Raw genomic sequence first — 24,851 nt, 5'->3', positions numbered from 1 at the left:
ATCATTGGAGAGTGGGAGAAAAATAGAGCACCCAGAGGAAACTCATGCAGACACAAGGAGAACATGCAGACTCCACACTGACAGTGACCCAAGCCAGGAATTGAACCCAGGTCCCTGGAACTGTGAGATAGCAGTGCTAACCACTGTGCCATCATGCCACTCAAAATAATAAGTAAAGGAAATCTTCTTGTGATCTGTCCCTGAGCTTGGTCACACTGGCCTCCATTGGATGGAGGTAGTCACTCAGGCTGCCTACTTTCTGCCCGATTGGTCCTGGAGATGGAGGATGTAAGGTTCATCAGTATGTCTCAGCAGCCAATTGCAAGCTAATATTCCTATCTGCCTCTCTCAGTCCAGCATTTTGCAACATTGAGTAGTATTTCCAACTTTGCCATTTTAAACAATAAAGCGATTGTTTTTTCTCTCGAAGTGGGACCTCCTTTGCTTGTTTCCATACTTACCTATTCAGCATGGGCAGCATGGTGGCACAGTGGTTAGCACTGCTGCCTTGCAGTGCCAGGGACCTGGGTTCGATTCTGGCCTTGGATCACTGTCTGTGTGGAGTTTGTATGTTCTCCCTGTGTCTTCATGGGTTCCCTCCAGGTGCTCTGGTTTCCTCCCACACTCCAAAGATGTGCCCCTTAGATGGATTGGCCATGCTAAATTGCCCCTTAATGGGGATTAGCTGGGTAAATATGTGGGGTGGGACTGTTGTCATTGCAGGCTTGATGGGCCGAATGGCTTCCTTCTGTATTGTAGGGATTCTATGATTTTTTACTGGGTTGACTCCCAGTATGCAAATATTTCAATGTAAAATTTTCTCATCTTCATGGATAAACCTAACAAAGAAACTAGGAGCAGGATTGGGCCATTCGGCCTTTCGAGCCCACTCTATCTCAACGCCATATTTTCACTTTCTCCCTTGCTGACTTCAAAATCGAAAAAAAAGACCTGTCTCTTTCTGAAGAAGCGTCCAAGTTTCTTCCAAAATGCGATGGAATAACGACTACCCTTCTGCTCCACAAGAAGCAGCAGGAGCTGAGTGGGCCCCACCGGGCTGGCCAGGGCTGCGTGGCCGCTTTAAGGGAGAGGGGAGGGGGCGTACCCGGGCGGTGTGCGGGGAGGGGAGGGGAGGGACCGGAAGTGGCCGAGCTGGCTCCGCCCCCCAGTCCGCGGCCGGAGCGCGAGCAGCGGGACCCGGATCGGAGCGAGAGAGCGAGCGGCGGCGCGGGGCCGGAGAGACAGAGACAGAGACAGAGACAGAGCGTCGGCAGGGACACAGACAGAGACAGAGCCCGCATGGTGAGTGAGAACCCCACAACCCCCGGGCCGCTTCACCACAGCCTCATCTCTCATTCATCCACCATTGGGTCTCCCTCTCCTCACTGGATCTCCCTCTCTTCACTGAATCCCTCCTTGACTGGATCTCCCTCTCCTCACATCGTCTTTCCTTGAATGGATCTCCCTCTCCTCACTTGATCTCTCCTCGAATGGATCTCCCTCCCTCCGCTCACTGGATCTCCCTCCGCTCACTGGATCTCTCATTGACTGGACCTCCCTCTCCTCACTTGATCTCTCCTCCAATGGATCTCCTCTCCTCAATGGATCCCTTGTTGACTGGATCTCTCTTTGACTGGGTCTCCCTCCCCTGACTAGATTCCTCTTTGACTGGATTTCCCGTCCCGACTGGTTTCCTCCTTGACTGGATCTTCCTCCCCTCATTGGATTCCTCCTTGAGTGGATCTCCTTTCCTTCACTGGAACTCACCCTGACTGGAACACCCATCCCAGTCACCACTGGATCTCCACCAACCTGGATCCCTCTGAGTGACCTCCCCCTCATTGGATCTCCCTCCCTTCTGGATCTTGCACAGTCTCTAACAGATCCCCAATCTAATCTGGATCCCTTTAATTGATCTCCCCCATTGGGTTTCCCTTCCCTCACTGGATCTTCCCCCTCTGGATCTTTCTAGATTCTGTTCCATTGAATCCTGTGTAGCCCCTACTGAATCCCCATCCAATCCGGATCCGCCTAATTGACCAGTCCAATTGGGTCTTCCTCGATCTCTTGGGCTCTCCGTAGATTCCTTGCCACGAGATCTTCTACAGTTTTCATTGAATCCATCAATTTGAACCCCACTGAGTCTCCCTCCCTTCACTGGATCTCCCTAGGTTCCATCCCAGTGGATTTTGCAAAGTGTCCACTGGATCCCCCTTGGATCCCCCCATTTAATCCCTCTATTAGCTCCCTTCACTTACTGGATTGCCCTAGTTCTGTCCGACTGAATCTTGTACAGCACCTCCACCCCCCCTCCCCCACTGATCTCTCCACTGGATCCCCCTCCCACCGTCACCTCTCATGCTAGGGTCTCCTTTCCCTGGTTCCCTTCATACAGATTGAGTTGCCTTTTCCCAGATCCCCCATCCTCTTCCCCTGGGTACCTCCTAAACCTTGAATCTCCCATTGTGACCACTGAGGCACTCTGTCTGGATACTGGTGCAGAGCCGCTTGTGTCACTGAGGGAGAGTTTCCTTGAATCCACGATAGCCTCTTGTGCACAGTTGTGATTGTTGAAAGTGCCTGTGGTTTGGAAAGGACATAGGGCGTGGGCTGTGATCTGTTTTGGAAGTGACAGGCTGTGACTGCTTCGCATCTGTAGCACATCCAAAGCAAATGTGATTCAAATTCAACATCTGGGTCTACATGCAAAAAAAAACACCCTGTGTAACTGTCAGGCAAAGGCGCAACCCTGGCAGTGTTTGATCCAAGTATTTTTTGGGCTTGTTTTCCTGTTTGGCAGAAGGATTGGTTGCTGTGATGTTAGTGCGCCAATGTTCTTCACATTCAAAGTCGTGGAACTTTTATCCTTTAGTTCTGTGTCCTTTTGGTTCTGAACTTGACTTTTCACATATTTAATAGACAATTTGTGGTTCTAATGTAGGAAATGGCTTTAGTACGCAAGACATAATTGGAACCACTTCAAAAAAAAATCCCTGCTCATTCTCCTTCGCCCGAAGTTGCAGACTCATACAGTGGGTTTTGGGTTCAATGACTAACCGTAGTATCCACAGGCTGTTGGGGCAGGGAGATCACAATCTACAGGTATTTCCCAGTAGGGGTCATTGGATATTGATCAGAAATTAATTACCCTCTTCCTTCCTCCCACTCCAACGTATTATCACAGCTGATCCAAGTTTATGTTGTGTTTATACTATTTGGGAAAGGGTAATTAAATTAAATCTGTACTATTTTTGACAATATGCTATTTAAGGATGTCTCAATCTGATATGCAGGAGTAGAAGTTGACCGGATCTGGATTTGTATTTGTTCAGGAGTTTCCACCTGGTTGTATCTAGTTTGCCACAAGTTTTTATAGTATATTTTTGTGGTTCTTCCTCTTCGCTCATTTTGGTATAAGCGGATGAGGTTTGCGGTTTCGAGATAAGTTTCCCTTCGCTAACCGCAAAGCGTGATTTTTCTTTGAATAAATTCAGTCAGTATGATGCAGTTGTGTGTTTGAGAAAGTTCTTTGCTGTATTTCACAGAAGGACAGGTTGCTGCTAGTTTGGATTGCTCCCGAGGGACTCCATATGGATTCAATGGGCCAAATGGCTTCATTCTGCACTGTAACTGATACTGTGCTTAAGAATGGGCATTGCTGATAGCATTCTACAAATTGCATGTATCCTTTTTGTTTTTCTTTTAATTACCCGCCAAATTTTGCCCTTCCTGCTCTTGAAATGGCTGACTGATACTGGAGAATGGCCTGCTCTGGGTTTCGGTTATTCTTTAGGTCTCTGCTTGAATGAACATTCACTCAGGCTATAACTGTGCAAATGGTATGTTGGCCTTCATTGCAAAAGGGCTTGAGTACAGGAGCAAAGATGTCTCACTACAGCTGTACAGAGCCTTGGAGCGACCACACCTGTCGTATTGTGTGCCATTTTAATTTCCTTATCTAAAAAAAGGTCATATTTGCCATAGAGGGAGTGCAGCGAAGGTTTACCTGACTGATCTCAGGAGTGGCGATATTGTCATATGTGGTTTGTGTTCACTAGAATTTAGAAGAATGAGAGAGGATTTAATTAAAATGTGTATAATTCTGACAGGGCTGAACAGACTGGATGTAGGAATGTTGTTTCCTCTTGCTTGGGGGGTGCGGTGACTGGGGGGTCTAGAACAAGGTGTCACAGTCTCAGGATACAGGGTAGGCCATTTGTGAGACTGAGATGATGAGAAACCTCTTCATTTAGTGGCTGGTACACCTGTGGAATTCTCTAGCATAGAAGGCAGCAGAGACCAAGTCACGGAATATATATTTAAGAAAGAAATAGACTTCTAGACTCTAAAGGTGTCAAAGGGTGTGGGGGGAGCATGGAAATGTGTTTCAGACAGAGAATCAGCCATTGTCATATGGAATGGTAGAACAGGCTCGAAGGGCCAAATGGCCTACGTCTCTTGTTTTCTATGTTGCTGTGTCTGTATTTCTATGGATGGTGAGTATGAATGGGATGTTTGAAGATCAGGGATGAATGAGGGTATCACAGGGTGGTTGCTTCCTTGCCCAGTGTCCTAGCGATGCCCCTGGACAACGATCGGGAGATTCTATTTTTCTACTTTTCATTACTTTTTTTCAGTGCAGTGGTACTGAGGTGCATTACTGAACCTGTGCCACTGTTCTGCCCTCTACCATCAACTAATATACTTGAAATCTCGCATCAAAACTGAAAGGTTACTGGCCTGTATTCCTGGGGAGCTTCCTGTCGAAGCATGTTCTTGGTACCAGAATAATTTTGTTATTTACAATACTGTCAGTGTAGAGTACCCTGTGTTACAGAGGTTACAAATAGTGAAGCCACCTAATTCAGAAACAGTGTGGATGGAGCCTGTTATTTCAGTGCAGCACATCCCAAGGCAGACCCTAAATGTTATGCTGTACAGAGCGGGCTCCGGCTTTGCTAAATGGGTCCTATAATTGGGTACTGCAGAGACAGTAAGATTTGAGACTGGTGCCAAAGCAGCTCGATGCCTAATGAGGTTAATGATGCTCATTTGTGCAATGCTAATTAATTTATCCTGGTCTGTTTGCGACACGAAGAGCTGTATTGCTTTTATTTTGATTCTTAAACACAATTTGGAGAGGGGGCTGGTGGCAGTTGAGATCTTGTAGGGTGATCTTTCCAGAGTGTCATTTGTCAAGCACAGAGGGAATGGAGGGATGGGTGACAGATCATTTCAAAATGTACAAGGGGTGTCATTCTGTTTTGGAATGTAATTGGGTCACGAACTATGTCGAGAATGGTGAATGGCAATTTTTTAAAAGGTGTAGGGCAGATTTACTGACATTGTGTAAGGTAACCGGTTATATATGAGTGGACAGACCAACGAGGCATTTTCTGTTGTGTTTCTGGCCATAAGACCTGTGTTCTTTGGCAGTTCCCCTTTAAGAATCACTGGTAGACCAGCAAAGCAGACGTTCGGTAGCCACTCCCCTGCAGCATTCAGAAAGGTGCATTGCTTTGAAATGGTACTGAGAAGTTGTTTAGCACTGTCATGGATATTTTAGGAGGGTGTAAGGTGAGCCTGTGAAATTTCCAGACCTTGTATCCACCACAGCTCTGCAGCCCCTGCTTTGAGTAATTTAGAGATTTTGACTTTTCAAACTTGCTTGGAGCAATTATTTTCAGCTGTTGATCTTGAATTTGTGTCATCCCATTTCATTCTCATCAAGCTTTGCAGACTATCATTGCTCACCATTCCTCAACTGCAATGATAACTGGGTTTGGGGAGCACCCTGTGACCAGATATCACTCCTCTGAATTGACTGTCTGTTTCTATATTGTATGCAGGAGGTCCAGCATCCAAGTGCTTCTAGGCCTTGTGATGTTGGACCGAACATTAGTGTATTTTTTTTCTGTAATGTATTGAAGACAGTACTCTTAATAGGACTGCTATGGTGATATCAGAAAAGCAGCATTCGGTGAGCAGCCAAGTGCTGTGAACCCCTCCTCCCTCCCCCGCCCAGCTTATTTCTCCTTCAGATGTTGGACAGAAGCAGCGCTGATGGCAATTGATAAAATATTTGAAAGAGTGGCCCTCTGCTGCCGGAAAAGTCAGTTGAACAATATATATTTCTAAGTGCACTCCATGGCTCGAGAACCAGATGTTTGCCATTAGCTACAGTATCATTATGCACAAGTGCCTTTAAGCCTGGTGCACTAGTGCTTGGCCTGATTATGCCCCTGTGAAGTGCCTTGGGGGGAAAGGAGAGTGTTTAACTAAGAGAAAGGTGCTGTGTAAATGCAAGTTGTAATAGTGACACTTATCTGTTCCATTTCTCTCTCTATGCCAAGTCACCACAATATAGTGCAAGAGAAGCTTTACAAATAAGGTGCAAGAGGTGTGATAAAATATTGAAAATACACCTGAAATCAGTTCACGTTGTTTGAGAAAGGTGAAAAACTACCTTTAATCGCTGAATTAGAACCTCGCAGTTCTTATCTAAGCCCTAAATATTGTAGCTTGTGGAATGTTGAAGATGACATTATCTGTTGAAATTATCTCTTAATCTAACCCATTCTTTGCAGGATCTGGAAAATGGAAACACGTATATTCTTTAGTTTTCCTGCCTTCAGGATTTAAAATTGGAGCTTGGTGCCTCAACTTTTACGTATTTTTTGGCTCAGACTGTAATAAAGTGTTGTTCTATGTCGATCTACTTTTGTATCCATGCTGTTCATTATAATAATAGGACATCCAGTTCAGTCATTTCAAGTGGGGTGGCAATGGCCTAGTGGTATTATCACTAGACTATTAATTCAGACACTCAGCTAATGTTTTGGGGACCCAGGTTCAAATCCCACCACGGCAGATGGTGGAATTTGAATTTAAAAAAACATCTGGAATTAAGAATCTACTGATGACCATGAAACCATTGTCAATTGTTGTAAAAATCCCATCTGGTTCACTAATATCCTTTAGGGAGGGAAATCTGCTGTCCTTAGCATGTCTGGCCTACACGTGACTCCAGACCCACAGCAATGTGGTTGACTTTCAACTGCCCTCTGAAATGGCCTAGCAAGCCATTCAATTGTATCAATGCTTTATGAATGTAGCTCAACACTACCTTCTCAAGAGCAACTAGGGATGGGCGATAAATGCTGGCTAACGAGTGACGCCCATGTCCCATAGTTGAATTATAAAAAGTAACCAAAATAATGAAGTGTAAATCAAAAGGAATGTTGGGAGCTGGGTTGTACTTGAGAGTTGCTTGTACTTGGGCCAGTAATTCCAAGTGTTTTTTTTGGGTGCCTTTAAGGTTTCTTTCTCTCTAGTTTTGGGAGAGTGTGACATGTGTTCTCTTGTTCTAGACTTTAAAACTGCTTCTGCCCTCTGTAGGCCCAGTGGACAGCCATTGAATTATTTACAGAGCAAGTTTTTTAATTGTTTTCCCTGCACTTGCAGAACAAAGCAAGAACAAAGGTGGCATATTTGGCAAAAGATCATTAGACTGAGCATAACCTGGATCCATGCTGTTGTTCACCTGGCACTTTGCATTTGGTGGATTTGGTGTCAAGTTTATTCTAGTAAAGTAATTTTTACAAGCTCTATTTACGTGTTTCTGGGTTGGAGTCTTCAACATTCTGCTATATTATGCCACCAGTGACCCTTCCCGGGACCCCACTCAATTGCTTGCAGTTGGGTGCGATTGAGTACTTTATGATGCGTTTATAATCTGAACCTGGCAACCAGTCATTCTTTTCCACTGACCAGAACCAACTGCAATTTTCCAGTGCAGGGAGCTTCTCTTTCAGAAATTAAACTGCTCAGCCTTTGCACTTTTTAAAACAGTTATACTTTAATTCCAACTTTGTTTTAAAGTGCGGCCAAATCCAAACAATTTTCAAGTTAGTTTGATACAGTGCAGGAGTTTCCTCCAAATATGAAGCTACTTCTTCACAAGTCAGCTGGAGTTTGGTCTGTCCTTGACTGCAAAAGGTTCAGAAAAGGCATGTGCCAGTTAGGAGAAAGGATGGGAAAGGTAGGATTACGGAACCGTGGATTACTAGAGATATAGAAGACCTGGTTAAGAAGAAACGAGAGGCGTATGTCAGGTCTAAGCAGCTGGGAACGGAGAGAGCGTTGGAGGAATACAGAGAGTAGGAGGGATCTCAAACGGGGAGTTAGGAGAGCAAAGAGGGGGCATGAGATGGCTTTGGCAGGTAGGGTTAAGGAGAATCTAAAGGCATTTTACTCCTGTCTTAAGAACAAAAGGGTGGCTAGGTGTAAAATCGGTCGTCTCAGGGACAAATGTGGGGAATTGTGCTTAGAGGCAGAGGGAATGGGGGAGATCCTGAATGAATACTTTGCGTCAGTATTCATGAAGGAGAGGGGCTTGATGTCTAGTACGGTCATTGAGGGAGCGGTAGACGGATTGAAAGATCTATTGATTACGAGGGAAGAAGTGTTAGGGCTCTTAGAGGGCATTAAAACCGATAAATCTCTGGGGCCTGATTGCATTTATCCTAGGCTGCTTAGAGAGGCGAGGGATGAGATTGCTGGGCCTCTGACGCAAATCTTTGTCTCTTCTTTGGACACAGGTGAGGTCCCAGAGGACTGGAGGATAGCGAATGTGGTACCGTTGTTTAAAAAGGGTAGGAGGGAAAGCCTGGGTAACTATAGGCCGGTGAGCTTAACGTCAGTGGTAGGTAAGTTGATGGAGAGGACTCTTGGGGATGCTTTGTCAAGGGGAAGTCTTGCCTTACGAATCTGGTAGAATTCTTTGAGGAGGTGACAAAAACGGTTGACGAAGGACGAGCCGTTGATGTCGTCTATATGGATTTCAGTAAGGCGTTTGACAAAGTCCCTCATGGTAGGTTGGTACAGAAGATTAAAACTCATGGGATATGTGGTCAGGTATGTAGATGGGTAGAGAACTGGTTTGCAAAGAGGAGTCAGAGAGTAGTTGTGGAGGGGTCTTTTTCTAGCTGGAGGTCTGTCACTAGTGGTGTGCCGCAGGGCTCGGTACTGGGACCTCTTCTCTTTGTAGTGTATATAAATGATTTGGAAGAGGGAGTAGGTGGTGTGATCAGCAGATTTGCTGATGACACCAAGATGGCTGGATTGACGGGCAGTGAGGAGCAGTGTCTGGCAATACAGCAGGATATCGATAGGCTGGTTGATTGGGCAGATGCATGGCAAATGGAGTTTAATCTGGATAAATGTGAGGTGATGCATTTTGGCCGGAATAATGTAGGGGGAAGTTATATGATAAAGGGTAAGCCCGTAAGGAGTATAGAGTCTCAGCGAGACCTGGGGGTGCAAGTGCACAAGTCTTTGAAGGTGGCAGTGCAAGTGGAGAGTGTGGTGAAGAAAGCCTATGGTATGTTAGCCTTTATAGGAAGGGGTATAGAATATAAGAGCTGGAGTCTAATGTTGCAGTTGTACAGAACCTTGGTTCGGCCGCATTTGGAGTACTGCGTACAGTTCTGGTCGCCTTACTACCGGAAGGACGTGGAGACTCTGGAGAGAGTGCAGAGGGGGTTTACCAGGATGTTGCCTGGTATGGAAGGACTGGGGTATGAGGAAGAAATTGGGGCTCTTTTCCCTTGAAAGATGCCGACTGAGGGGGGATCTAATAGAGGTATATAAGATTATGAAGGGTATAGATAGAGTAAACAGAGGTCAGCTATTTCCTGTAACAGAGACACGTAGGACAAGGGGCCATGGACTTAAGGTGAGGGGGGAGCGGTACAACACAGATATTAGAGGGAGGTTTTTCACACAGAGGGTAGTGGGGGTATGGAATGCTCTGCCAAGTAAGGTGGTGGAGGCAAACATGCTAGAGTCCTTTAAGAGTAACTTAGACAGGCACCTGACTGAGTTGGAGATGGGTGGATATAGGAGAACCTTTTAAATAAGGGTCATTAGCATTGGGGAGTCCCTGGTAATGTAGATGGGTATAGTATGATAATAATGATTTTTTTTCTCTTTCATTCACAGGTTTTAAGTCGGTCCACCTCGTGTCCAACGAGGGGCATACAGGCGATGGGTCGTACTGGGGCTGCTCTTGGTTGTTCGAGATTGGCCTAGTGCTTCATGTCGTTAGTGTGTGCCTAAACTGGACAAGATACTGGGCAGGACGACAGCTCAGTGACTATTGCTGATTGCTGTACAGACACATGGATTTGGGCCGGTGTCTGTGGGAGTTTGCGCATTCTCCCCGTGCTTGCGTGGGTTTTCTCCGGGTGCTCCGGTTTCCTCCCACACCCCAAAGATGTGCTGTTAGGCTGATTGGCAGGAATAAATTGTCCCTAAATCAGTTTCCCTCAATCTGGATGGCCATAAAACATTAGATAGGGGTCATGGGTAGAGAGGTGGACTGGTGGTGTTGAGATGGCGGCGCGGGCTCGTTGGGCCGAAGGGCCTGTTTCCCGGGCTGATTTTGTTCTTTGTTCTTTGACTTTGGAATTATACCGTAATTCCTGAATTGCTGTGAAGTGGAACCATTGAAGTCTTCCAAGCATAAAAAATGCCATGCTAATTATCATTTTTTTTAATATTTACTAATTCAGGGGATGTGGTCAGCACTTATTGCCCACCCCAAACTGCACTTGAGAAAGTTGTGGTGAGCTGCCTTCTTGAACTGCTGCAGTCCACGTGGTATAGATACATCCACATTGCTGTTCTAGGGAGTTCCAGGATGCTGATCCAGTGACAGTGGAGGATATATTTCCAAGTCAGGATGGAGTATGACTTCGATGGGAACTTGCAGGTGGTGGTGTTCCCAAGCACCTTCTGCCCATATCCTTCTAGGTTTGGAAGGCACTGTTGAAGGAGCATTAGCAAGTTGCTGCTATGCACCTTGTGGATGGTATGCACTTCTGGCACAGTGCACTGGTGGTGGAGGGAGTGAATGTTCAAGATTGGGTGATGCTGAAGTGAGCTGCATTATCCTGAATGATATTGAGCTTCTTAAGTGTCTGTTGGAGCTGCGGAGAATATTCCTTCATGTTCCTGACTTGTACCTTGTAGGTGGTGGAACATCTGAACTTTTACTTTACTTTTCAAGATGTTTATTTCCCCTACTCCTCCCAAAGGCACAGTTATCACTAACCTAGCATTATCAAATGATAAAGGAAGAGAGTAACCAAAACCTCGGCCAAAGATTTGAGTTGCAAGTGTTGATAAGGGAATTCCGAAGCATTACCTTTGGGTGCTGAGACAAAATAGCCCCAATAGAGGCATGCATAAGAGGGCAGGTGTGATGGAAGTAAAGGTTAGGCGATATGTTTAAAGCTGTTGAAAGTTAGAGGTAGGACGGGTGAGGTCACCAAGGCTTCAGACATGAGCATGTCTCTCATCCAGACTGCTGGGTTAAGGCAACACAAGTGACATTCATTTATGAACCTAGTTGGTGTATATAGGCAGTCTGCTAAACCATAGAATGCATCATGAATGAGCCTAATGCTGCTTTAGTTTGCTTGATACTGCACAGAACAGATAATGTATAAAAATAAAGTGCGCTGAGGGTACTTGTGTGCTGTAGATTGAGGTGACTGTTTTCCATCCTGAAGATCCACAGGAAATTAAATTTAGAAACTAAATGTCAGTATTTTGTCAGGGGAATTTGTTTATTTCTTGTTAATGAGTGTTTTGCTGCTTCATCAAATGTTTATAATACATTATCCTTCTTTCTACCCCCTACACAGTTTTCTGTCACTCCTTTACTGTGCTTGATGGGGTACCATGTCATGGGCGTGCTGCTATTTCTCCAGTACCTTCCTATGAGACTTATTATGTATGCAAGATCATGCGTTGTTAGTTGCTTTTCTCTGTCTTTAATTAAAAAACAAATCATGTCTGTTAGATCAAAAATTCCAAGTAGCTTATATCATTGATTGTATCTACTTATTGTCTGCATAGTTTCAGCAAATTTGTTTGGAGCTGTGATTGGCTTTGCGTCTTGTTGAATTCCAAGCTTGCAGAGTATAGTTTGTATTTTTGTGTATTGTTCATTTGAACACAATAAATTTGTCTGAAAATCACTAATTGACTAGAACAAAGTACACTACTTAAACTGCAGTTGGGTTTGGTTGAACCATTCATTTGGAATCCTGTTATGTGTTGAGACCATGACTTCATTTGTACCTCTGCGTGAAGCATTAGTGATAGCTTTGCTGATTCGCCAATGCTGAGTGTAGAACAGAAAAGCGAAACATACAGAGTTTGCCTCTTTAGAACCCAGAAGGAGGTCTAAGAAAGGGTAATTTATCTCATATGAACTTTGCTTGCTCTGTTTATGGTCTAATTTTTGCTGAATTTTAAGCTTCACAATTCTATTTAGCTGTAAGTAAATATATTTATTTTAGCTTAGATCTCTCTGTTTAACATCCGTCATCTCGAAGTGTTTTGGGCAATTTAGTGCTTATCGCATATTTTACTGTAAGGGTGATTGTTAAATCTTTGTGTGGATCTGCAGGTTGGCTTATAGAATGGGTACACTGAAGGGAATTCCAGTAGTGGTCAGTTTACACAGTGAGATTGGCTGGTTAATCAATCATGAGGCGCATCATCAGCTGAGCCACTGCTGTCTTGGTAAGATGTCCTTTTCTGTTTTTTACAGGGCATCACCAGATAGTTGCCAGGAATTGAAAAGCCAGCTTTTAAAGTTGAAGTTTATTTATTAGTCACAAACAAGTTTACGTTCACACAGTGGTGGAGGTACTGTGAAAATCCCCAAGTTGTCGCCTGTTTGGGTACACTGAGGGAGAATTTTAGCATGGCATCTAAACTGCACATCTTTGGACTGTGGGAGAAAACCCATGATGTGGGTATGCCGGTGTTGGACTGGCGTAAACACAGTAAAAAGTCTGACAACACCAGGTTTTAGTCCAACCGATTTATTTGATAATAGACTCACAAGCTTTCGGGGTTAGCCCCTTCTTCGTCACCTGACGAAGGGGCTAACCCTGAAAGCTTGTGAGTCTATTATCAAATAAATCGGTTGGACTAAAACCTGGTGTTGTCAGACTTTTTACGGAGAAAACCCACACAGACATAGGGAGAATATGCAAACTCCACACAGACAGTGACCCAAGCTGGCAATCGAATCCTGGTCCCAGGTGCTGAGGCAGCAGTGCTAACCACTAGAGTCATAGAGGTTTACAGCATGGAAACAGGTCCTTTGTCCCAACTTGTCCATGCCGTCCTTTTTTTTAAATCCCTGAGCTAATCCCAATTGCCCTCATTTGGCCCATATCCATTGTACCCATGTAACTATTTAAATGTTTTTTAAAAGATAAAATTGTACCCGCTTCTACTGGCACCTCTGGCAGCTTGTTCCAGACACTCACCACCCTCTGTGTGAAAAAATTGGCCCTCTGGACTCTTTTATATCTCCTCCCTCTCATCTTAAATCTATGCCCTCTAGTTTTAGACTCCCCTACCTTTGGGACAAGATATTGACTATCTACCTTGTCAATGCCCCTCATTACTTTATAGACTCCTATAACATCACCCCTCAGCCTCCTACGCTCCAGAGAAAAAAGTTTCATTCTATTCAGCCTCTCCCTATAACTCAATTCATCAAATCCCGGTAGCATCCAAGTAAATCTTTTCTGCACTCTTTCTAGTTTAATAATATATTTTCTATAATAGGGTGACCAGGATTGCACACAGTATTCCAAGTGTGGCCTTACCAATGCCTTGTACAACTTCAACAAGATGTCCCAACTCCTATTTTCAATGTTCTGACCGATGAAACCAAGCATGCCGAATGCCGCCTTCACCACTCTGCCCACCTGTGACTCCACTTTCAAGGAGCTATGAACATGTGCCCCTAGATCTCTTTGTTCTGTAACTCTCCCCAACACCCTACCATTAACTGAGTAAATCCTGTCCTGGTTCAGTCTACCAAAATACATTACCTCGCATTTGTCGAAACTAAACACCATCTGCCATTTGTCAGCCCACTGGCCCAATTGATCAAGATGTGCCACCATGAACTCCAAATGGGTTGAGGCTTGTTCTAGTGCTTCTATTTCTCTGGGAGGATCTGACCTGTCTTCCTGGCCTTTGTGGCTCATTTACTAACCAGCTCATAGTATCATAGAATCTCTCCAGTACAGAAGGAGGCCATTTGGCCCATCAACTCTGCACCGAATCTTTGGAAGAGCATCTTAACCAGGCCCATAACCCTGTGCAGTTACCACAGTTAATTCACTTAACTTACGCATCTTTAGACACTGTGGGGCAATTTAGCATGGTCAATGCACCTAACCTAATCTTTGGACTGTAGGAGGAAACCAGAGCACCCAGAGAAAACTCACGCAGGCATAGAGAGAATGAACACATCAAATGGACAGTCACCCAAGGCCAGAATTGAACCTGGGTCCCTGGCACTGTAAGGCAGCAATGCTAACCACTGTGCCACCATGCCGCCCCTCATTATCCCAACACTTGGTGTCTGTCTTTCTGTCTGGTGTAAAGCATCTCCCTATAGAAGTTGGGTATGAGCTATTCACTCGAATGTTATTTACATAGTTAAACAATTGGTTTGAGCTGCTGAAAGTTAGAGATAATATTAAACCACCAAGTTGAGTTTGAAGGTTTGTGCCTCGTTTTATAGTCCTGATTTTTAATCAACTGCATTGCAGAGTCCTGTGGTTTTTGTTCATTGTGGTTGAATTGATTATCTGCTAGTGAATTTGGGTATTGAAATACTTTAGGTTTCAGAAAAAAAGATTGCAAATTATCACCCAGCACCCTTTATTAAGACTTGCATTTATACAAAGCCTTTCACCTCAAAAACTCAGAGCTTCACAATTCTTTTTCTGGAGCAGAGTGATTGATTTACAGATGAATCCAGCAGTTATTCTACCAAGCAACTTCTCTGAAACAGCAAAGGGGTGAATGACCAGTTGGCCTCTTTTAATGTGGTAATAATTAATGAAGAGATGTTGGCCGAGACATTGTAGAGCTTCCTGTTCTTCAAGTAGTGCCTTGAATCTTTAATGCTTACCCTGCAGTGTGAAACTTGGTTTACATCTCATTTGAAAGATGGTGTAGCTCCCCCTCCGTATTGTACTAGTTCTCAGACTGACACTAACTCTGGTCTGAAGCCTGCAAGTAGTTCAAGAATACTACCATCTAACTCAGGCTGACCCATGCATCAAATTCCCCCTGATCATTATTCCTGCACTTGGAGTGATCTTGCATATTATGAAATTTTAAAATTCTTATCCTTGTTTCAAATTCTTCAGTACTTTGAATCTTCCCAATCTCTCCAACTTCCTCTGGTCTTAGAAGACTTTGAAATATCTGTGCTCCTCCTATTCTGGCTTTTTGGCCATTTTTTTTCCTCCTATCGCTAACACATTAGTGGCTATGCCCACAGCTGTCTGGGCCCTAAACTCTGAACTTCCCTAAACCTCTCCTCCTCTCTACCTTTCTCATCTCACTGACACGTTCATTGATAGCTACCTCTTCAAGCAAGGTTTTGATTATGTTCCTGTGAAATACCTTGGCACATATTACAATGTTAAAGTTGCTATGTAAAGCAGGTCGAAGTCCAGACTTTATGTTGGGAAGGGATTATTATCTCATTGGGCTCAGAGTCCTGAATGACTTCAAACTAAACTGCCTCAGCTACTGCTTTTCCTATAAATTGTATTTAAACCTAAATTGAACCATGAGGAGCTCTTTTAGCAGAATTTGAGGAGCTGTTGTGACTAGCTAATTGTACAGTTATCTTGTGCCGCTTAATATTGGAGCTTCTGTGCAGTACTGCATGTATGAGTGCAGTATTTATTCTTCTTATCTTAATCTTAAGGGCAGAGCCTGAAGTTACATTTTTGGCAAAGAGCCATGAGCTTGTTTTCCGAATTTCTTAGAACATAAGAACAAAGAAATAGGAGCAGAAGTAGGCCATCTAGCCCCTCAAGCTTGCCCCACCATTCAATAAGATCATGGCTGATCTGATAATGGTTCAGTTCCACTTACCCGCCTGCTTCCTGTAACCCTTAATTCCCTTATTGGTCAAAAATCTATCTACTTGTGGCTTAAACATATTTAACGAGGTAGCCTCCACTGCTTCAATGAGCAGAGAATTCCAAAGATTCACTACCCTTTGGGAGAAGAAGTTCCTCCTCAACTCTGTTTTAAATTGACTCCCCCTTATTTTGAGGCTGTGCCCTCTAGTTCTTGTTTCCATTCTAAGTGGAAATAATCTCTCTGCTTCTGCCCTGTCTAGCCCCTTCATTATCTTATATGTCTCTATAAGATCTCCCCTCAGCCGTCTAAACTCCAATGAGTACAGGCCCAGTCTACTCAATCTCTCCTCATAAGCTAACCCCCTCATCTCCGGAATCAACCTGGTGAACCTTCTCTGCACTCCCTCCAAAGCTAATATATCCTTTCTCAAATAAGGGAACCAAAATTGCACACAGTTCTCTAGGTGTGGCCTTACCAGTACCTTGTACAATTGCAGCAAGACCTTCTATTTTTATACCCTATCCCTCTTGCAATAAAGGCCAACATTCTATTTGCCTTCTTGATCACCTGCTGCACCTGCAAACTGAGTTTTTGTGATTCATGCACAAGGACCCCCAGGTCCCCCTGCGTAGTAGCATGTTGTAATTTTTCACCATTTAAATAATAGTCCATTTTATTATTGTTCCTTCCAAAGTGGATAACCTCACACTTGCCAATGTTATACTCCATCTGCCAGATCCTTGCCCACTTGCTTTGCCTATCCAAATCTCTCTGCAGACTTTCTGCATCCTTCATGCAGTTTGCTTTCTGTGTCATCCGCAAACTTTGTCACCCTAAACTCGGCCCCCTCCTCTAGATTGTCTATATATATATGGTAAACAGTTGAATCCCCAGAACCGATCCCTGCGGCATGCCACTAGTCACCAATTGCCAACTGGAAAAGCACCCATTTATTCCAACTCCCTGCTTTCTGTTAGATAGTCAATCCTCAATCCACGCTAACACTTTACCCCCAACTCCGTGTACCTTAATCTTGTGCAGCAGCCTTTTGTGAGGCACCTTATCGAATGCCTTCTGGAAATCTAAAAACACCACGTCCACCGGTTCCCCTCTGTCAACCGCACTCGTTACATCTTCATAAAAACCCAGTAAATTCATCAAACATGACTTCCCCTTCATAAATCCATGCTGTGTTTGTTTGATGGAACCATTCATTTCCAGGTGTCCTGCTATTTCTTCCTTAATGATAGATTCCAGCATTTTCCCAACTACGGATGTTAAGCAACTGGCCTATAGTTACCTGCCTTTTGTCTACCTTTTGTTTGAACAGCGGCATTACATTAGCTGTTTTCCAATCACTTGGCACCTCCCCAGAGCCCAGCAAATTTTGATAAATTACAACTAGTGCATCTGCTATTACTTCTGCCGTTTCTTTTAGTACCCTGGGATGCATTCCATCCGGACCAGGGGACTTGTCGATCTTTAGTTCTATTAGCTTACCCAGTACTACCTCTTTAGTAATAGTGATTGTTTTAAGATCCTCACCCCTTACAGTCCCATGACCGTCAATTATTGGTACACTATTTCTAATGTGAAGACCAACACAAAAAACTTGTTTAAGGCCTCGGCCATTTCCTCATTCCCCACCATTAAATCTCCCTTCTCATCCCCCAAGGATCCAACATTCACTTTAGCCACTCTTTTCCGTTTTATATATTTGTAAAAACTTCTACTATCGGTTTTTATATTTTGTGCTAGTTTAGTTTCATAATCTATCTTTCTTTCTTTTATTGCCTTCTTAGTAGTTCCTTGTTTTTTAAAGCTTTCCCAATCTCTTGTTCCCCACTAATTTTGGCCACTCTGTATGCATTGGTTTTTAATTTGATACTCTCCTTTATTTCCTGAGTTATCTATGGCTGGTTATCCCTTTTCTTATATTCCTTCTTTTTCCACTGGAATGTATTTTTGCTGAGTACTGAGAAAAATCCCCTTAAAAATCCTTCACTGTTCCTCAGCTGTCCTACCAACTAGTCTGTGCTCCCAGTCTACATTAGCCAACTCTGCCCTCATCCTATTGTACTCCCCTTTGTTCAAGCAGAGGACACTGGTTTGGGACCCTATTTTCTCACCCTCCATCTGTATTAGAAATTCAACCATATTGTGATCACTCATTCCAAGAGGATCCCTCACAATAAGATCATTAATTTTACCTGTCTCATTATACAGGACCAGATCCAAGATAGCTCAGTCCCTCGTAGGTTCTGTATCATACTATTTGACTATCTCAACAGCATTCTAAGAACCTTCTTCAAGTCCACCATGTCTGACTCTCTTTGATCAATTGTTTCGCTGCCTTATGACTAAATATCAGTTTCCATTGTGGTACAGTGCAATGTAGGTTAATTCTCATCTTTTGCTAAATTAGCTGATATCAGTTCAGGATCTTGGTTAGGTGGATGATCACAATGGCTCCTTTGTGTACTCTAGGGCGAAACGGGGCTGTATGCTTGGTATTGCTTAACCCAACATACAGACCAGATTACTAGGCTAGTGGGGGAGATGGTCAAGCTAAAAGGAACCCAAACATAGGCAAGGACGTCTCATCGTATCTTGTGGTTGCAAAAAATAGATCCTTGAGTTTTCTCCTCAAATCAAAACAGTATTGTCAGATTCACTAATTGCAGTTTAAGTGTAAAGAATTGTGTAGATGTCAAGTAGGAGGCCATCCACTACCGTGTCCCAGAGGGAGAGGAGGCCAAGGAACTGTTCTGCAACGAAAATTAAGTTTTGGGGAAATCCGATCACAGACCCCATCCTAGTAAGTAAAGATAGTTTTTCTGAACACATGGTGTGTAAGATTGCCATTCTATATCTGTAGCTCTGTGGCCATAGTAAGGCAGCCAATTTTTAATGTAAACACAAAGGGGGTGATTCTCTGGTGCTGCTGCCTCTGCAGATGGGATTTGCAATGGCTCTTTCAATCAGGTGTGAGGGCAAAAACGGGATTCTCACTGGTCAAGCCCGTTGCAAGTCTCCCAGCCTGCTCTACTGGCACCAATCAGGTTCTTGTCCAGAGTGGGTGAGCCCCTGATGAATATTCATTTTAGTCGAATTACTGGGTTTGACACCAAATGTTCCAGCCTTCCGCCATGCTGTGAAGCCTAATACTTTGAAGTGCTTTGTTTATGTTTAATTTCACACTTCAGTGCCTTTTACTAGCATCCTGATTGACAGGTCCAGGCTATTTCACAGCAGGCTGTAGCTCTGTTTGTTTTTGTTTCCCTTCACAGTTGATTAAATCTGAAGTGCTTCCTCATTCCTAACCACAGCTTTTTTGAAAGTCTTGTTCTTTGTTCTGAAGACTTTGGCTGACATTTTTTTCATAGTGGGTTTTGTTCAATTTCTCATGCTGGAATAGCATGTCTGCACTGGAGGTTGCTTCCAGTTATAGAAGAGGCTGGTGCCACTCCCCCTGCCACCCTGGCACTGCCAAAGGACAACGCCTGAAACAATGGGGCTTGATAGGGTGAGGAGCAGGCTGTTCAGTGACTTCATATTGGGATACCTATCTTGTGGGGGAGGGGAATGTTGAGGTTAATACCTCTGAGTGAGGGGGAGGGTGGAGGAAGTGGTGGGGCCACCCTTATGACTCTGTGGTTTTTGGGAGGGGAGGGGTGGGGTGGGATGACCTATACATTTAGTGATGGGATGAGGTTGCTCATCAGTGGTGAAGGTTTTGGGTTGCTTTCTTGGTCTGTGGGTTGGGTTGCCATTTCCCTGGGAGGGAGAGTGGCCTGTCACGTATCTCTGAGGTCAGGTGGCTTTTAAAGATGATGCCCCGTTCTCGATGAAACCGGGCTGGCCGCCATGTTCCCCGTTGCAGATTTCTCCCCCAGCAAAGGTGGTTGAATCCCACTTGGCGACACTTGCCAGCAGGAAACATTCTGATTTTCCCGCTAATGGCAGCATTTAGTTTTTATTCTGGAGAATCGCGGCTAAAATTGTTGAGGAGGAACTTCTTCACTCAAAGGGTGGTGAATCTCTGGAATTCTCTGCCCGTTGAAGTGGTGGAGGCTACCTCGCTAAATATATTTAAGTCATGGTTAGATAGGTTTCTGATAGACAAGGGAATTAAGGGTTATGGGGAGAAAGCAGAAAAGTGGAACTGATCCACTTCAGATCAGCCATGATCTTATTGAATGGTGGGGCAGGCTCGAGGGGCTAAATGGCCTACTCCTGCTCCTATTTCTTATGTTCTTAAAATGTCTTGTAATCTATAATGAACAGTACTTCTCAGTTGTGTGCCTAGACGTGTCAGCAGGCACAGTAACACTGTGATTAATACTGCTGCTTCACAGTGCCAGCGATCCAGGGTCGATTCCTGGCTTGGGTCACTGTCTGTGTGGAATTTGCACATTCTCCCCGTGTCTGTGTGGGTTTCCTCCGGGTGCTCTGGTTTCTTCCCACAGACTGAAAGATGTGCTGGTTAGGTGCATTGGTCCGAACAGATGCCGGACTGTGGCGACTAGGGGAATTTTGCAGTAACTTAATTGCAGTGTTAATGTAAGCCTTACTTGTGACAAATAAATAAACTTCACTTTTAGGTTACTTGGTCTTGGTGAGCATTGCACTTAGACTTGATCTTATTCTCAACTGGTACCTGCCCACGCTTGTCTTACAGTGAAGCAGGTGACCATTGGAGGTTGATGTTTTTCCTTTCCTTAGCAATCTGGGGAGTGTGAAACAAGTTGTATTACCATGTTCCCCTATGTTGTTTATTCAGTAGAAAGCACGTTGAACACTGACCTACCTTTATTTGCCTTCGCTCCATATGCACAATGCATTTACCTGGAAAACCACGAAGGGAGTGTTAATTGATTTCTTATTTAATTGTTTTCTTCTCAAGGGCAAATAGTGTGTCTGAGCACTTCATATCCATATTTACTTGTGATTTGATAAGTGAAAAATAAATTTCATTGCTTTTTACTTTGATAATTTGTATATTATGAACCAGTCATGAAAGGGGACAAGTATTTTGTATGCTGAGTATTTAATTGTCTGTGATCTTTAGTAGCAGTTTTTTAAAATAGAATGTATTAGTGTCTAGTTGTGATCGCCATTTTTTTTTGTCTTGGCCCAAATGTTTGAATAGAAACTGTCTGTAACCTTTTTGTAATCTCACCCTGTTGTAATAGTAGCTGTGCCAAGAAATGCTTGGACAAGTTGGAGCAGCAGAACTGTTGCAGCAAGTTCTTAAGTACTGCGAGACACAGCAAATACGATGGGGCCTGGGCTGGACTCATTTTTCCGCCCTGTCAACGCTTCCTCTAATTCTCCATTGTGTGTGGCTTATTCGCACTGTGTCGTACATTCTGAATTCCTACCAGGCAATTGCACATTTAGAGGGAACAATACATCGTGGAGGTACCTTGCCACGAAGAGGGACTGAGCTTGGGGAAAAGCAAATTGAAAACATTAAAAATCATAAATAGGGAAAAACAAAAGTACTACAGATTTGAAATGAAACAATTAAATGCTCAGAATATACAGCAAGTCATCTTGATATGACAGTATCTGTGATATCTCAAAACATTTTGATATCTCAGTAAAACATCTTGATACTCTCAAGTCTTGTGCATCCACTTATGAGAAGTAGAGGAAGTGATTTTAACTGGGCTTCTATTGTAGAAAGTGTTGGTATTCATGTGAGTAAAGATGAAACTAAGATGATTTTTGGTGCCATGAGCTCTAGCTGACCTCTGTTTCAGTGTTTTTTTTGTTTCCTTTGGTATTTATTCTGTAAAGTTACAGGTTTCATTATAAGCGCCTGGATTGTGAGTTTGTTTGGTCAAGTTGGGATTGCAGATGCCTTTTGAGTAAATAATTCCAAGGGTGAGAATGTGAGACAACACATTTCATCATAAAACATTGTGGGCATCAGTGGAATTCCTCTCCATCCAATTATATTCCTAATACAACCAGGAAATTGGATTTCTGGGTGTAGGCAATTGAACAGGGCGGCTTCAAAAAGCTAAGTCTTGCATTAGGATGGCGAGAAATACCTTGGTTTAGTCTAATCACCAACGCCCTGCAGCAAGTATCACAAAAAGCGTTTTAGCATTAGTCTGCTATCATTTTAAAGAGGAAAATAATTAGAATGGTGTTTTTGGAAGCAAATGCATGGCAATAAATGTTAAGGACTGACTGAACTTAAGAGTCTGCAGATGATCACTATCAACATTGCTTTGGCAACCATTCCCATTCCAAAACAATGTGTAAACTAGAAATGGTTGCCATAAAAATTTCATACAATCTATTAATTACATGTACGCTCCTCATGTTCCATACCCAGGTTTTTCTCTTCCTTATTGATTTGTTTCCAATTGACACATCATCACAGATACAGATGTGCTTCCACATGCACAGTGATGCCTTGCTTGCCACCAACACTTCACTTGACCTCCTTGACTGCCTGTATGCTGTTAGATCCCTTGACCAGTTTCAAGTTGAAAGCGCGTTGGAAGCTTTTCTTGTTGGCCGTTAGGAAAACCAGACTGTTCACACATTAACTCAGAAAAGCAGCCAGCATAATGAAGGACCCCATTCTCAGACATTCTTTCTTCCGCCTTCTTCTGTCAGAAAAAAGGTACAAAAGTCTGAGATCTTAATCAATTCAAGAACAGCTTCTTCCCCACTGCCATCAGGCTTTTGAATGGCTCTACCTTATATTAAGTTGATCTTTTTCTACACCCTAGCTATGACTGTAACACTACACTCTGCATCCTCTCCTTTCCTTCTCCCCTGTGTACACTGACAGGCATGCTTTGTCTGTGTAGCGCGCAAGAAACAATACTTTTCACTGTGTATCAATACATGTGACAATAAATCAAATCAATATTGAGCTGAACATTAGACCCCACATCTGATTCACCAGTGAAACTTACGTAGACCATTGAAATACTTGGACTTTCTTTGTCTGCAGCCTTTAACTACTCAAAACTGTCCTTTTATCTTCCTTCAAACATCAGCTTGTCCAACACTGCTTCATGTTTCTGGGCTTACTTTATAGTTGTACCAACTTTCTTTAATCTGCAGTATACATATCGCATCAAATTACTCCTAATAATCCACAGTATACTTATCACATCAAATTAATCCTCACCCAATGTCCATTATGCTTCTCTCTGCACAGACTGAGACCTTGTTTATGTTGTGTTCCTGGCAGTTGGTACTAGCAAATTTGACAGTTTTACATTTGATTGCAGTTAGCTTTGGGGGAACCTAGCAATACTAGAATGAGTCCTGTGTAGTTTAAAGGCACTTAAAATTTCAAAGACAAAATCTCGAATTAATTCACTAAAAGGATTCTGCAGTTTGATCAGCAAACATTTGATTTGATTTGATTTATTATTGTCACATGCTTTAACATACAGTGAAAAGTAATGTTTCTTGCATGCTATACAGACAGAACATACCGTTCATAGAGAAGGAAACAAGAGAATGCAGAATGTAGTGTTACAGCCATAGCATAGTAGAAAAAGATCAACTTAATGTAAGGTAAGTCCAGTCAAAAGTCTGACAGCAGCAGGAAAGAAGCTGTTCTTGAGTCGGTAGGTACATGATGTCAGACTTTCATATCTTTTTCCTGAAGGAAGAAGGTAGAAGAGAGAATGTCCGGGGTGCATGGGGTCTTTAGTTATGCAGCCTGCTTTGTCGAGGCAGCAGGAAGTGTAGACAGAATCAATGGATGGGAGACTGGTTTGTGTGATGGGTTGGGCTACATTCACGACCATTTTTAGTTCCTTGTGGTCTTGGGCAGAGCAGGAGCCACACCAAGCTGTGATACAACCAGAAAGAATACTTTCTGTGGTGCATCTGTAAAAGTTGGTGAGAGTCGTAGATGGCATGCCAGATTTCCTTAGTCTTCTGAGAAAGTAAAGGCATTGCTGGGCTTTCTTAACTATAGTGTTGCCATGGGGGGGAACCAGGACAGGTTGTTGGTAATCTGGAACCTAAAAACTTGAAATCTCGACCTTTTCTACTTCGTCCCCAGGCAGGATGTAGGTAGGAACGTGTTCTCCTTTATGCTTCCTGAAATTGATGACAATCTCCTTCATTTTGTTGGCATGGCATAAAAAGTCACATTTCCATCATTACACTGTTAAATCCTGGTGACGGTGCTTACTACTTTAATATTTTTTTGCCGAGAAATTGGAGTTCATTGAAGAAGTAACATGTACTGTGAGCACAGTAAGAAGTCTCTCAACACCAGGTTAAAGTCCAACATGTTTATTTGGAATCACGAGATTTCGGAGCACTGCTCCTTCATTGGGTGATTCTTTCTATATATTTTCTGTTGCTGAACAGAATAAGCAACCTCTCAGTAAGTACCTTTCCATTGTTCTCTAGGCCGCAGCTTGAACCAGTTCTAACCAGCTCTACAGCCTGTTCGCAAACAATGTTTTGTCTTACCCAGTACAGTAAATCTACCACAAGTTGCAATAGTTTGACACATGATGTTTCAAATCCCTCATGGTATAGATGGTAACATATTGACATAGATAGAAGGTTGGCGGTGAACGGTAAGCAGAGAGTAAGCATAAATGGGACACTTTCTGGTTGGCAAGATATAATGAATAGTGTGCTACGGGGATCAGCATAGAACCTCAATCTTTCCAATTTATATAAATGGTTGACGCAGCTGAGGGATTTCACTGGTGTAATTCTGGGAGGGGTTGGCCCAGCAACATCTACCTAGAAGTGAGAAGCCGAAGAACACCTCCAGAGATAAACAGGAGTTACAGCATCTGGTTACAGCTGAGGGACTTCTCTGGTACATTCTGGGAGTAATCGGCCTG

The 24,851-nt window shown here is 43.4% G+C and overlaps 1 protein-coding gene across 5 annotated transcripts in view; it reads left to right on the top strand.

Annotated features, from left to right (window-relative positions):
- Nucleotides 1-1,242: 1,242 nt before the first annotated feature.
- LOC145349966 (ras-associated and pleckstrin homology domains-containing protein 1-like) overlaps nt 1,243-24,851 on the top strand; it is a 228,770-nt gene continuing 205,161 nt past the window's right edge. For all 5 annotated transcript variants that reach the window (XM_080198710.1, XM_080198708.1, XM_080198707.1 and 2 more), the window contains exon 1: nt 1,243-1,302. In XM_080198710.1, coding sequence (XP_080054836.1) covers nt 1,300-1,302 — 3 coding nt within the window. In that variant the 5' untranslated portion in view covers nt 1,243-1,299. The remainder of the gene's footprint in view (nt 1,303-24,851) is intronic.

Source organism: Carcharhinus amblyrhynchos, chromosome 11 (genome assembly GCF_965287045.1).
Source record: "Carcharhinus amblyrhynchos chromosome 11, sCarAmb.v2.hapA, whole genome shotgun sequence".
Taxonomy (NCBI): Eukaryota; Metazoa; Chordata; class Chondrichthyes; order Carcharhiniformes; family Carcharhinidae; genus Carcharhinus; species Carcharhinus amblyrhynchos.
The sequence above is the reverse complement of the archived record's forward strand: the minus strand, read 5'-3'. Positions and strand labels throughout refer to the sequence as shown.